General features: G+C 39.4%; 1 protein-coding gene across 1 annotated transcript in view; it reads left to right on the forward strand.

The window, feature by feature from the left end:
* Positions 1 to 14,442, forward strand: part of ap3b1 (adaptor related protein complex 3 subunit beta 1) — a 242,097-nt gene that overhangs the window by 64,232 nt on the left and 163,423 nt on the right. The window contains exon 8 of the mRNA XM_033018603.1: positions 12,184 to 12,345. Within this exon, the coding sequence (XP_032874494.1) occupies positions 12,184 to 12,345 (162 nt within the window). The remainder of the gene's footprint in view (positions 1 to 12,183; positions 12,346 to 14,442) is intronic.

The following is a 14,442-nucleotide window of genomic DNA, read 5'->3' on the forward strand; positions in this document are numbered from 1 at the left end:
TGTGGATATTTATTGGGTTTAATAGACAGTAGACAGTAAGTGCAGGAGTTGGCCATTCGGCCCTTCGAGCCAGCATCTCCATTCAATGTGATCATGGCTGATCATCCCTAATCAGTACCCCGTTCCTGCCTTCTCCCCATATCCCCTGACTCCGCTAAAGCGCCCTATCTAGCTTTAAATCTATTAGTCTCTTAATTTTTCATAAACTTGTGCTAATTTCTTTGGAATTCCTCAGTCATTCTACACTGATAGTTCTCCGCCGTTCCTTGAGGTTTTCCGAATCTTATGTTAAGATGCATACAAAATATTAGTTAATTACTCTGCCATTTACTCATTCTCTCATGTAATTTTTTTCTCTCCATAAGGTATCTAAATTAACCTTAGCTATTTTTTTGTATAGAAGCACTCACCGTGGTGTAGGACACCCTCATATACTACTTTCATTTCCCTTAGACTCGTCTTGGTTCACATGCACTGAATTTGGAAGATTCTCCAATCTTCAAGATGACTACATTTTTGATAACATTATATAAGCCTGATCCTTTGATTTAGGTATCTTTAACCTCTTGGTCAGGCTATTTTTTCATCTTGAAGAAAAATATATCACTTGGCAAATGATGTATTCTTAACTCTCAAACCATTTCATGATTTCCCATTCTACTGAAGTCAACTAATACTTTAGGCCTTTGTCGTTTGTTTTATTTGGATTTAACAAGGCAGTTTGAGATTGAATCACGTAATTTGTTTGTTTTTGTATACTCGCATTTACAAAACAATACAATACCGTTTATTGCCATTTGAACCTCAAATGAAGTTCAAACGAAATTTGGTTTCTGCAGTCATACAACAAGAAAAAAACCCCAAGACACACAATTGACACAATCATCCATCACAGTGAATCTCCTCCTCACTGTGATGGAAGGCAAAGTCATTGTCTCTCCCTTGTTTTCCATTCTTCTCCCGGCGGGCAATGGCAAGTCCCGTGGCCGTTAAAGCCGCGGCGGGCAATGTAAGGCCCCGCTCCGGGTCGTTTTCAACCCCGCAATTCGAGCGGGAGAAGTTGCCGTTGCGGGAGCTCCGAAAAGCGGTCTCCCGTCAGGGACCTGCGAGCTCCCGATGTTCCTGTCCACCGGGCCTGTGGCTGGAGAGCCTCCGAACCTATGAAGTCGGGTTGCAGCGGCGCGCCACCACAGCTCTCCATGCTCCGAAGCCGGCCAGTCCTACGATGGTGAGTCCACAGGCTCTGCGACTGGAGCCCCCAGGTCGTTCCGGCTGGAGTCCGCTCCACGGTGCTAGGCCCCAACGACAACGGAGACCCGACAGGGAAAAGGTCGGGTTCCCCGTACAGGAAAGAGATTTACAAGTCCCACTCCACACACACATATACACAGCTAAAAACAATATATAAACTACAACCAAACTATACACTCAACAGGACAAAAATAAAATTATATTAAAAAAGACAGACGGACTGCAGAGGCTGCTGCCGCGAGGCGCAGACACCTTGATCTCAATTCTCTACAGATCACTTGACAGCCATATTGTCATTAAATGTACTCATTACATAGAGCTGGGGCTCCCAGGGTTTCTGAAAACATGACACTGACACTGAAATGATCGTAATGAAATGAGAGAATTATATGAAGTGTATACAGTGATACAATGTGGGTAGCTATCGAAAAAGGATGTTACAGAGAAATCGGTTCCCAGATCATTGACAAGAATGAAGCCCTTGCATAGCACAGGGATGGCCTTTACTAGAACTAAAATGGTCTATTCCTTCTCCACACAGAATAAGGGAAATATCTCTTGGATGATTGTGAATTCTTCTTCCATGCTATTACTGCTCAATTGGTTTGCTTAAGATTTAAACTTGTGTATATGTTTTCAAATACTGTTTCTGTACATACAGTGCCCTCCATAATGTTTGGGACAAAGTCCCATCATTCATTTACTTGCCTCTGAACTCCACAATTTGAGATTTGTAATAGAAAAAATCACATGTGGTTAAAGTGCACATTGTCAGATTTTAATAAAGGTCATTTTTATACATTTTGGTTTCACCATGTGGAAATTACAGCAGTGTTTATACATAGTCCCCCCCATTTCAGGGCACCATAATGTTTGGGACACAGCAATGTCATGTAAATGAAAGTAGTCATGTTTAGTATTTTGTTGCATATTCTTTTCATGCAATGACTGCTTGAAGTCTGCGATTCATGGACATCACCAGTTGCTGGGTGTCTTCTCTGGTGATGCTCTGCCTGGCCTGCATTTTAGTCATCTTTACCTTATGCTTGTTTTGGGGGCTAGTCCCCATCAGTTTTCTCTTCAGCATATAAAAGGCATGCTCAATTGAGTTCATTGACTTGGCCACTCAAGAATTTATCTTTTTTTAACTTTGACAAACACCTTTGTTGCTTTTGTAGTATGTTTGGGTTCATTGTCTTGCTGTAGAATGAACCACCAGGCGATGTGTTTTGAGGCATTTATTTGAACTTGAGCAGACAGGATATGTCTATACACTTCAGAATTTCTTATGCTCCTACCATCAGCAGTTGTATCATCAATGAAGATAAGTGAGCCAGTATCTTCAGCAGCCACACATGCCCAGGCCATAACACTCCCACCACTGTGTTTCACAGATGAGGTGGTATGCTTTGGATCTTGGGCAGTTCCTTCTATCCTCTATACTTTGCTCTTGCCATCACTCTGATATAAGTTAATCTTTGTCTCATCTGTCCACAAGACCTTTTTCCAGAACTGTGGTTGCTCTCTTAACTACTTCTTGGCAAACTGTAACCTGGCCATCCTATTTTTGCGGCTAACCAGTGCTTTGCATCTTGCAGTGCAGCCTCTGTTCATGAAGTCTTCTGTGGACAATGGTCATTGACAAATCTACACCAGACTCCTGAAGTGCGTTTCTGATCTGTCGGACAGGTGTTTTGGGATTTTTCTTTATTATAGAGAGAATTCTTCTGTCATCAGCTGTGGAGGTCTTCCTTGACCTGCCAGTCCCTTTGCGATTAGTAAGCTCACTAATGCTCTCTTTTTCTTAATGATGTTCCAAACTCTTGATTTTGGTAAGCCTAAGGTTTGGCTGATGTCTCTAACAGTTTTATTCTTGTTTCTCAGTCTCATAATGGCTTATTTGACTTTCGTTGCCACAACTTTGGTCCTCAATTCCTCAATTGTGGAACATAATTGCCATTATGTTTATGACCTTTTGGTTTCACCTGCTCCCACAATGCGAAATATTCTCTCTATATTTACGACATAATTTTAATTATGGCCAACCGGCCAACGTGCCCCACCTGCCTACACATGGTCCATATCCCTCCAAACCTGTCCTATCCATGTACCCGTCTCAACTACTTCCTCTGGCAGCTTGTTCCATACACTTTCCTTTAAAAAAAAAGTCCCAAACTTTACAAGATTTGCATGGTTCCTCTGTAAATCTATATTTGAGCTCTTTTGAGTTTTTAGTAAATAGCGGAGGCTAATAATAAATAGGCAAAGAAAAAAATATTACATTAAAAATTGTGCAGTTGCATTTTTCATATTTAGCATTTATTTTGCATAAACATTGCATTATAGATTTGACTTGCCAAAATTAAATCCAGTGGTATGTGTTTTTTGTGACAATTAAAGGGCTATTAACTAGATAGCAGTCAGATCAATTATGGCATATTTTGTGCAATTTTTCTTAAATGACAACTTTTATGATGAATATTCTAGCTTAAGCAAAGCCGATTACACAGTGCACTACTCAGAATTCATAGTGCTGTCAAAGAGAAGACTGATTGACTTTAGATTTACATATTAATGAGGAGGTTTGTTAATGGGGTCCTTGACTATAAGAAAATAAAAACATATTTATAGAGTTTGACAATTATAAATGGAGCTAATGTAGGAAAACAGTGATTAAATATTTTAAGTTAATACATTTTCAAGACTGAAAATGAATGTTTCGGTTTCTAAATGTTTAAAAATACTTTTGTTAAAGTAAAGTACTTATAGTTGAAAGGTAAATACATTTAAAATGGTAGAAAAAATAGTTTAATAATTACTGTTTAAAAATGTATCTTGAGTATAAACATCATTATTGAAAGATATTTATTGCATAGACTAGCATCTGAAATTTTGGCAAGAGTAAGAAAACTGATTTGCGTGGCAATGATCTCAGAGGCAGGGTAAAGATTTATTCTCTACAGAATATGCAATTGCAATTGTCCCGTGGTTAATTTGAAATGCTTCCCGACATCTATATAATAATTATTAAAAGAGAATTTATTAATATGTGCTAAAATTATGAAAGGTTCCTTGAATTCTTTGTGTTTTTGTTATGACTATTTCTTTCTTGCAATGGTCTTTGGTCATCTCTTGTCCAATAAGTTTGAAATAAAAAAATTTTGTGGACTGTAAGATCAGGTATTTACTTTAAGCACCAGTTGATACATTGTCAGTGTTGGTCACAGAAAAAGGAAACATAAATTAATCGAAAAAATGATAAGCATTCTACCCCAATGTTTAAATGATATGTTATCTCGGAAGATAATTTTGAACCTAAATAACTTTGTCCTTTTATAGCCTCTCATTTGGTACAGATCTGGCAACTGGTTTAAAAAATAAACGTTGGTGTGTTAGAAATAGATTCTTAGTGTATGGAACAGGCCTAGTGGTCCACCTTATCCATGCTGACCAAGTTGTCTTTCTGAGCTAATCCTATTTGCCTGCATTTGGCTCACATCGCTCTAAACCCTCCCTATCCATATCCATTCAACTGCTTTTTGGAAGTCAAAATTGTATCCGCATCTGTGGCTTCATGTAGCATCGCATTCCAGTTGCGGACTACCCACGGAGTGAAAATATTACGCCTGAAATCCCACTTAAATCTCTCCCCTCTCACTGTAAGCATATTCCCTCCAGTTTTTTGGAATCTTGTAGCTGGGAAGAACACTGATATTGAATAAATAATTCAATGTATCCATCTCTATCATGATCTTGTACATCTCAATAAGGTCCCCCCTTCTACACTTCAGAGAAAATAAATCTCAGCCTGCCTAAACTCCTACAAACTCAAGCTCTCAAGTTCTGGTGAATCTCATGTGCACCCTTTCCAAATAACTGCAATGAGGACCGTTGTTCCAGAAAAATAGCAGTGATACAAGTTGGGAGTTGTTCAAAGCCTTTTGCTGAGACTTTTATAGCAGAGGTCGAAAGGAAGTTTAACCTGCCATTGTTTCATCAATGATGATTTGCCATTGAAATACCCAACCCAGTGCCATTGAAATACCCAACCCAGTGCCATTGAAATATGTTTAATTTGATACACAAGATTTCATCAGAGGTGGTAACCTCAAAACTCTATAGAATTTATTTTCCTTCAATGTATGCTTTTATTATCAGTGCTTAATTTCACTTTGCACTAAATGGCTTGCTGGTTATATTAGATGCCAGTTAACAATCAGCCATGTGACTGTGGGTGAGATGTGTAAAGGCAGCCAATAGAAAGGTTTTGTGACCACCCTTGATGACACTTGCTTTTCAGGTTTAGTGTATTTAAGTTCCCCGCCTGTTCCTGTGGGATTCAAAATGATGTCTCCAAATCAGCAGTTGATCGCATTATTACTCTACTCTCAGCAGGAAAATATTTGCATTTTACAGTGGAAATGTAAATTTGTTAAGGCTAATTTGGATTGGAGATTTTGTAGGGTAGAAAATTCAAATTTGATTTGACCCAAGTCCATTTTTGATACTTGACCCTACCCAAATTGAACGCAAGTGGTCAAGGACCTGCAGACTTGGTAGGTTCGGCAGCTCTGATTTGGATACTGGTCTTTGAGTCTTCCTTGCATTCCACTGTACGTTTTATGCTCCACGTTGACAAATGATCAAAACACAAAGTGCTGGAAGAACTGAGCGGGTCCGGCAGAATCTGTGGAGGGAATAGACAGACAATATTTTGGGGTGGCTCCCTTCAGACTAATTAAAACGAATTATTCCCAATCAAAATCACTATCAATGCTACTTCCCCCATGCATTTCGTACCTATGCCTGATCCATCCCAGTTTAACCTGATAAAATCACTTCTCATTGCCTTGTGTGACCACCAGCCATGGCTATTGGATTATTCTTTAGAATTGATGGTAGGGATGGACTTAGTGGGCCGACAGGCATATTTCTGTCCTGCGTGACTTAATGAATTGTTTCCTGTCATCTGTCCATCGTATGCTTGATTCATCCAAAACTCTGGTGCCCTAACCCAACCTTGCTGAGGTAACTGGTACATAAGGTGTCCTAAATCTTCTTGTTAACATCTTAATTCTCAACCTTTCTACTGCCGCTTACCATGAAATATTGATTTGTATTGTGTTATTTATTTTGCTTATTTTTTTGACACTTAAACTGCAAATCATCTCTGGCAGTATTGCTACGGCTGGGTATTCGTTTTTTTTTTGCCTGTGAAAGGCAGTTGCATATTTTTCTCCACATTAATTCCTCAATATAAACATTAGTTGTTCAGGGTAGAGAAGCTGCTGGCTTCAGCAATGTAAATTCATGAAGTAGACATGGATGGCTGAATAGCCCTTGGTAGATTAAATTCACAGTGTGCAGGTATGTACTTGCACAGTGGGGGGAAAAAAAAAGCTAGCATGTTTGTTGAATTAGCCGAGGGTGAAGCTGAAAAAGATTTAGGGATGGTAATACACTTGGCACTTAAGATGTCCAGTTATTGTGGCGCAACAATCAATGAAGGAAATAGAATGATGAATTATACAGGCAGAGCAGCAAAAGCAAGTCAAGGTGTCATGCTGAAACTGTGCACTGCTTTGGTCATAGTGCAATTTGAGTGCTGTTTGCTTTTGGTCACTGAGGCAAAAAGTAGATATTGAATGCTTAGAGTTTGACGAAAAGCCATATACACGATTGTAGGTAATGTAAGCATTTAGATATAAGGGAAGATTAGTTAAAACTTGGACTCCTAAGCCACAAAAGTCGTCACCTGAACTCCCCACTCCTATGAGTCATCCGGGGTGTATTAATTATATTGTATTGAAATACTGAATTTTGAATTAAAATTGGCTGAAAGATAAATTCAGGATTGACCTCCAGGCCACGTGGACATTTTTGGGTAATGGATTGAAATATGTTGGCAACATATTAGGGATTCTGGAATTCTATTTGTGATTATTGAAGCAGATGGGAAGAGAGTTTGTCTAGATTGCATGTTATTGATGGAAAGAATGGCCTTTTTCATGTACTTTTATAATTTTTGTGAAGGAAACCAAATTTGGTCTGGTCTACTTGATTGGCTCTGGAAATCTATATTAATGTAAAATCTGCCTTGCTGGCATTTAATTAAAACTAACAAAATTTTGGACATTATCGTACAAAACATCAAAGTTTCAAACAAATATGTTTGGAAGAAGATTCTGTTGGAGCAGATTCTGGCTGTGAATTCTGCTTCAGGATAGTATTAATGCCCTAATACAAAATATCCAATTGGTAATCAATACTATCGAATAGATAGGTAATTCAATACCTCCTATTGTATTAAAACACTCCAGGGAAACCCTTTATAAACACCCTGAGCGATCACGTTGTTTGTCATTGATCCAAACTGAATCCAATATTACATGTTTAATGCTATAAATAGGATTTTCTATAGTTATTCCATGAACTACATTTTGAGTTTGTATTCTGCTAATGTGGCTATCTCCATGTTGTGAACCAAGAAATCTAATTTGCATTGTCTAATCATACTGCAAAACGTTAGCAGAATATAACAATGCATTCATTATTTGACATGACACAAGTGAAGTCCACACTTAGTAACAAATCACTGAATGTTTTTCAGTTATAGGTGCATTATAGAGAAGACAGTTTACAATTTGACTAAAGCATCTTGATTAGATTTCAGCATTTTTGTTTACTGCTTACCATAATCACTTGCAGAATCTTTTCCCTTGAATGCAAATGTGAAGGGCTAGAGGACATTGCTTTCGGGTGAGAAAGGGCAAAGTTTAAACAAGATGTGTACGGCAAGTATTTTTACACAGAATGCTGGTGTCTGGAACACACAGCCGGGGGTCGTGGTGGTGCTAGATTGAATAGTGGCATTAAAGAGGCTTTGGGTAGGCACATGGACATGCAGAGCATGGAGGGATATGGATTATGTGGAGGCAAAAGAGATTATTTTAACTCGTCATCATGTTTGGCATAGACAAAGTGAGCTGAATGGTCTGTTCCTGTGCCATAATGCTCTATGCGTATTCTATGTTCTGCAAATGAAGCAAATTTGTGGTTCTCCACATTTATATTCATTTTTGTACATGGGCATAGCCATGTTTCATTGTACTTATCTTAATTCCTCGAAGAAGATGATGAGCTGCACAGCTGCAATCTGCGTGTGAAGTTTTTGTTTTAGAGATACGGCCGGAAACGGGCCTTTTCGGCCCACCCAGTCCATCTCGAGTCCGCACCGATCCCCATACACTAGCACTGTCGTACACACTAGGGACATTTTGCAATACCCTGCGAACCTGTACGTCTTTCAAATGTGGTAAGAAACCGAAACACCCAGAGAAGACCAAGTGGTCAAAGGGAGAACATACAAACTCCAGGCAGACAGCACCTGTGGTCAGGGTTGAACCCAGGTCTCTGGCGCTGTAAAGCAGTGATTCTACCGTTGCACGACTGTGCCATCCTTGGTGTGCCGACCTGCCGTTCTGGGATATCCAAGTTGGGATGATGTGCTGCTTTGAGAGACATTCCACGCACCCTTGTGTTCAAATGGCTTACATGTTTAAAACTTGTAGTTAAACCAAGATTTATCTGTAACAATAAACAATAAAACACCATGTGCTTGGAGCATTTGTGAGCAGAGTTATGATTAGCCTATCAAACCTTTATCACGATTCTCATCTGTATGGATTAAGAAGCCATGATTGTGTTTGATTTTCAAGATAGTCTAATAATTTGAGTTTTTCCCCACCATTATTTCTCTAAAGGAATTACTCGTTTTTATGCTCACTTGCAAAAGGTAATATATGCTTCACAGTGTGTGTGCTGCTATCAGAAGAGATTGTTTTTTTTTTTACCCATGGCTGCTGGTTGCAGCCAACTGACATGGATACTGCAATAGTGCAGTCATGGCGAGGCACATTACAGCACCAGTACAGTATTTTGGGATCAGCAATTGCAGTTGACGGGGGAATCTCAGTGAAACATACCGAATAATGAAAGGCCTGGATAGAGTGGATGTGGAGAGTATGTCTCCAATAGTGGGAGAGTCGGGGAGGACCAGAGGACACAGCCTCGGAATAAAAGGACGTATCTTTAGAATGGAGACAAGGAGGATTTATTTTTTTAACCAAGTATTAATCTGTGGAATTCATTACCGCAGAGCTGTGGAGGCCAAGACATTGGGGAAAAGTAAATCGCCCATGATCGAATGGTGGAGCAAACTCAATGGGCTGACTGGCCTCATTCTACTCCTGTCTCATGATATATTTAAATGCCCCTTCTTGGCTTTATTTTTGCAAATTAACTTTTCACAACCTGTATTGAACCTTCAGCTTTTATAGCTACCCTGATCATAACTTGTGGGTGAAATTAAGAATGGAAGTACAGTTTTAGGTTTATGCTGCCAAATGGGAAACTTTTAAAGGGCCTGTCCCACTTATGCGATTTCTTTCTGCGACTGCCGACACCCGTCATAGTCGCAGCATGTCGCCGAAAATTTTCAACATGTTGAAAATTCAGCGGCGACCAGAAAAGGGTACAACTCTTTGGGCAACTACTCTCAACCATACAGGCGACGGATGACACCTGTATGGTCGTGAGTAGTCGCCCAAAGAGTCGCACCTTTCTCTGGTCTCCGCTGGATTTTCAACATGTTGAAAATTTTCAGCGACCTGCTGTGACTATGATGGATGCCGGCAGTCGCCGAAAAAATCGTGTAAGTGGGACAGGCCTTTAAGCCTTTTCAATCATTTAAAGGATCTACTACAGTTACAGATTTTGCATGGTTGCAATTTATACTTTTCCATTAATTTTGAGATTTGAAATTTAAAAACAGTGCCATTCAGCCTAATCTTGCAGCAGCAGAGTAGTTCATTCTTTGTCTGTCCCTTTCTCCTACCACCCTCAAACTTAAAAAAAAATCAGATTGATGGGTTGTTCCACTTAAGGCAAAAATTAATTTGCAGAAGCAGAAAGGAACGCGCATTATATCTGTTTAGATGGGTAAATTTGATTTCCAGATTGTGAATCACGGGGCATACCAGTATAATACTACGCCATCTACTTTTGATCAGTACAATTTAGCGTTGTTGGGTTATGGCAGTTGTATCTGTGTTGTGGAACCTGCGATTGAAGGTGCATTTTCCTTGATAAGATCTAAAGTTAAATCTCACCAGCGAACAAAGTCTAGCCATCTGAATAAAATCACAGCCGCTGCTGTTGTTTTGTTCGGAGACTAAGACTGCTTTGTTATTTTGTTCATTTGCCCAATTGAATCTTTGCTATTGTTCTTTCCTCCTTTGACGGAGCGCTTGGCTTTTATTCCACTTTCTCACTGAAATGAGGTTAACATTAGCAACTCAGCAGCCTGTGCAATGTTGGTCACAAATATTGTCCTTTATATTGGCATGTCAGTGTTCTGTGCTAGATTAAGCTGAATGATTTGTTTGAGAGGTGTTTGGACAAATTGTAAATCCTAAAGTATAAAAAAAAATAAAAAAATTGAGTACTGTTTCTCTGAGAACTTGATTTGCAAGTTCTAGTTAATACACAAAACAGTGTGTCAGTTATAGAAAGGATCTCTAAAATGCATTTATTTGTTTTCAAATTAAGCTTGGTGCACTGTTTTGGCTCCTAGTTTACAGAACCGTTTTTTATGATGGCCATTTTTAAAAATAAATTATGTCTCTTTGTTCGCATTGATTTCTTGGTTCTGGTTTTGTAAACAAAAGGATTGTATGGATACTGGATTAATATATGGAAATATTCTGCTGAAGGTTAGATCATGATGAGGATAAATTGAAAAAGGCTTGTACTTTTTCCAGCTCCTGAAAGTGTTTTAGAAACAAATTACTAGTTGATAAGCATGCTGAAGAATTTCCGCTCCCAGTAAGTTAATATTTCAACCAATTCACATCTAACTCCTAATTGGAGGTTATTTACGTTTATGTACAGCAGTAAAGTGCAGCTTATTGTTGCTCAGTGGAGTTGATGGCTTGCTGTCATCTCCATGGACATCTAATGCACTTAACAGCCGCCCGCACCAAAGCCTGTTGTCGTGAAAATAGAGTAATTTTAGGTTGTGTACTATATGGGCTCACGAAGCGACTGATTTAGGTCTGCTTTTTCTTCACTTAAGGGTAGTAAATTCATTTATTGTGCTTTTGACAGGAAAGGCAATTGGTTCTGTGAGTTGAGTGGATTTTTAAAGAAGAACATCCTTGATAATGCTTCAAATGAGTGCATTTGCCTGAACATTTTAATGTATTTTCAAAGAATAATTTAGTTATGAGTAGAACCACATACATGCAACATGGGCAAAAATCGGCTCTAAGCAGTTAGAAATGGACAAATAAACTTATCGGGTAACCTGGCCAAGGTTTGTGTGATTAGTTGATGAATAATCTTGAAATAGCTTCATTAAGGTTGCAGAAGGCTTCACACTTGTGATAAATATATGTACTTATTAGTAATGCATATGGACTGAAGCTTTTGAGAATTGTACAGATTGCACACAATTGTACAATGTAATTCATCCTTTTACAGGACAATGGTTGGAATGAATATGGTATTGAATTATATTTAAACAATTTCAGATGAATGTTCTATAAGTAGATTTGTGTACGGGACATATAAATTATAACCATAGATATTTACAGCAGGGAAAGAAATTCTTCAGCCATTAGACAATGGCACTTTTTGAGTAAAATGTGAGCTGGTTTCAGGCAAATTGTTAATACTGTGTGCAGATGGAATGAAAATACACAACCTTTCACAGTGGCTCTAACAAAAGCACATACTTGCAAGACTTTGTTTAAACTCATCTATTTTGGATTTTATACTTTCAATGTATGAACATTGAGAAATGTTGAAAGACCTGTAAAGCTTATGGAAACATGATGTTTCTGTTGCAATTAATGATATTTTTACTTTCAGGAAGATTTCCATGAAGCAAACAATGAGAAAGATTTCTATCATTCTGATGAGGAAAAGAACAACAATGATGGCATTGCTGCAAAAACACCTTATATCATGGACCCAGATCACCGACTGCTCCTCCGTAACACCAAGCCTTTATTACAAAGCAGAAATGCAGCTGTATGTATTATGCTGTACTATATTAATTATTATAAATCAGTACATTTATGCCAATTTTGGTGGGTAACAAGGAAAGAAAAATTGCACATACAGTGTAATTCTCCTCTGTACAGATCAACTCTAGATCATGTTCAGCGGCTTCATGTCACTGTTGGATCATTAGATCAGCAGTGAAGGTAGAGGAAGAGCAATTATGCTGGTTGACTGGCATTGTTGTTCCATTCGGGTTATGGAAGGGCCACGCACATGCCGACCACTGTCAACTGTATTCAACTCTGATCAGCCAGTTGCAGCATTCCAGTGATTTCAGTTGTGACTGAAATGAAATAGTGCAGTAGAACTGTGTGGCATTTGAAAAAAAGGGGGCAATCTAAATCGAGGGCAGCACGGCGGCACAACGGTAGAGTTGCTGCCTTACGACACCAGAGACCCGGGTTCGATTCTGACTACGGGTGCTTGTCAGTACGGAGTTTGTACATTCTCCCCGTGACCTGCGTAAGTTTTCACCGGGAGCTCCGGTTTCCTCCCACACTCCAAAGATGTACAGGTTTGTAGGTTAATTGGCTAGAAACATAGAAAATAGGTGCAGGAGTAGGCCATTCGGCCCTTCGAGCCTGCACCGCCATTCAATATGATCATGGCTGATCATCCAAATCAATATCCCATACCTGCCTTCTCTCCGTATAATTGTAAATTGTCCCTAGTGTGTGTAGGATAGTGTTAGTGTATGGGGATCGCTGGTTGGCACAGACTAGGTGTGCCAAAGGGCCTGTTTCCATGGTGTATGTCTAAACTAAACTAAATAACAGCAGATTGGCTGCAGTATGTACATTGTAACTTCTCAAAAGTTTCTTGTATCTTGGCGCACTGTAACATTACAAGGCATCTGAAATATTTTAGAAAACAGGCCTGGGGCATTGGAGCATCTGACTTAGTTTTCAGCTTGGGGAATTTTACTGGAGTTTTCTGCTTTTTGGACGGACACCACCACGAAGGGAAAAAATGCGTGTCATTTAATAAGCTTTGACCAACATTACAGATTTTTAGTTTAGTTGAGAGATACAATGCGGAAACAGTGCATTCAAGAAGGAACTGCAGATGCTGGAAAATTGAAGGTAGACATAAGTGCTGGAGAAACTCAGCGGGTGAGGCAGCATCTATGGAGCGAAGGAAATAGGCAACGTTTCGGGCCGAAACCCTTCTTCAGACTGATGTAGGGTGCGGGGGGAGGTTGTAAAACTTCGGAGGGAGGAGGGGAACTTCTTCAAAGTAGGCATACCTTGAGCAGATATCGCAGTGGAGTAGACAAAATGTTCAAGAAGAACTGCAGATGCTGGAAAATCGAAGGTAGACAACAGGACCTTTGGCCTACCGAGTCCGCGCCGACCAGCGATCCCCGCACACTAATACTATCTTACACAGACTAAGGACAATTTACAATTATATCAAGCCAAATAACCAACAAACTTGTATGTCTTTGGAGTATGGGAGGAAAGCGAAGATCTCAAAGAAAACCAACGCGGGGAGAGCGTGCAACCTCCATACAGACAGCACCTATAGTCAGGATCAAACCTGGGCCTCTGGCAATGTCAGCGCTGTTAGACAGCAACTCTACCACTGCACGACACTCCCGCCCGATGCAAATTTTTGGCTTCATTTAAATGTAGGTAGATAATTAGATTTCAGTGAAATCGTTATTACTTTCTGCTGCACACTTCTGAATGAAGGCGGTATGTTTGCAATGTGGGATGATTGATCACATGCACAATTAAAAAAAGTTTTTGACTTTGCAAAATACAATGAACATTTTCCTTTTTGTCAATACATATTCAAGCTCCTCTGGATAGCATTCCAGTTCTACCCATCAATTTTACAATAATATCATTCAACTATTTTCCAAAAGACCAAAATGGTGCTCAGTTGTGCAGCGACCTTGCAGGTCCAGGGACCTAGGTGAAATCCTGACCTTGATCAAGAGTGTTTTACTGTCATATGTCCCAAAACGAACTGTGAAATTATTACTTGCAGCAGCACAACAGATATGTAAATATAGTACCCTGTAAAACCCATAATGAACAACAAAGAAGGTTCATGAAA

This window comes from Amblyraja radiata, chromosome 3, assembly GCF_010909765.2.
Source record: "Amblyraja radiata isolate CabotCenter1 chromosome 3, sAmbRad1.1.pri, whole genome shotgun sequence".
NCBI classification, from domain to species: Eukaryota; Metazoa; Chordata; class Chondrichthyes; order Rajiformes; family Rajidae; genus Amblyraja; species Amblyraja radiata.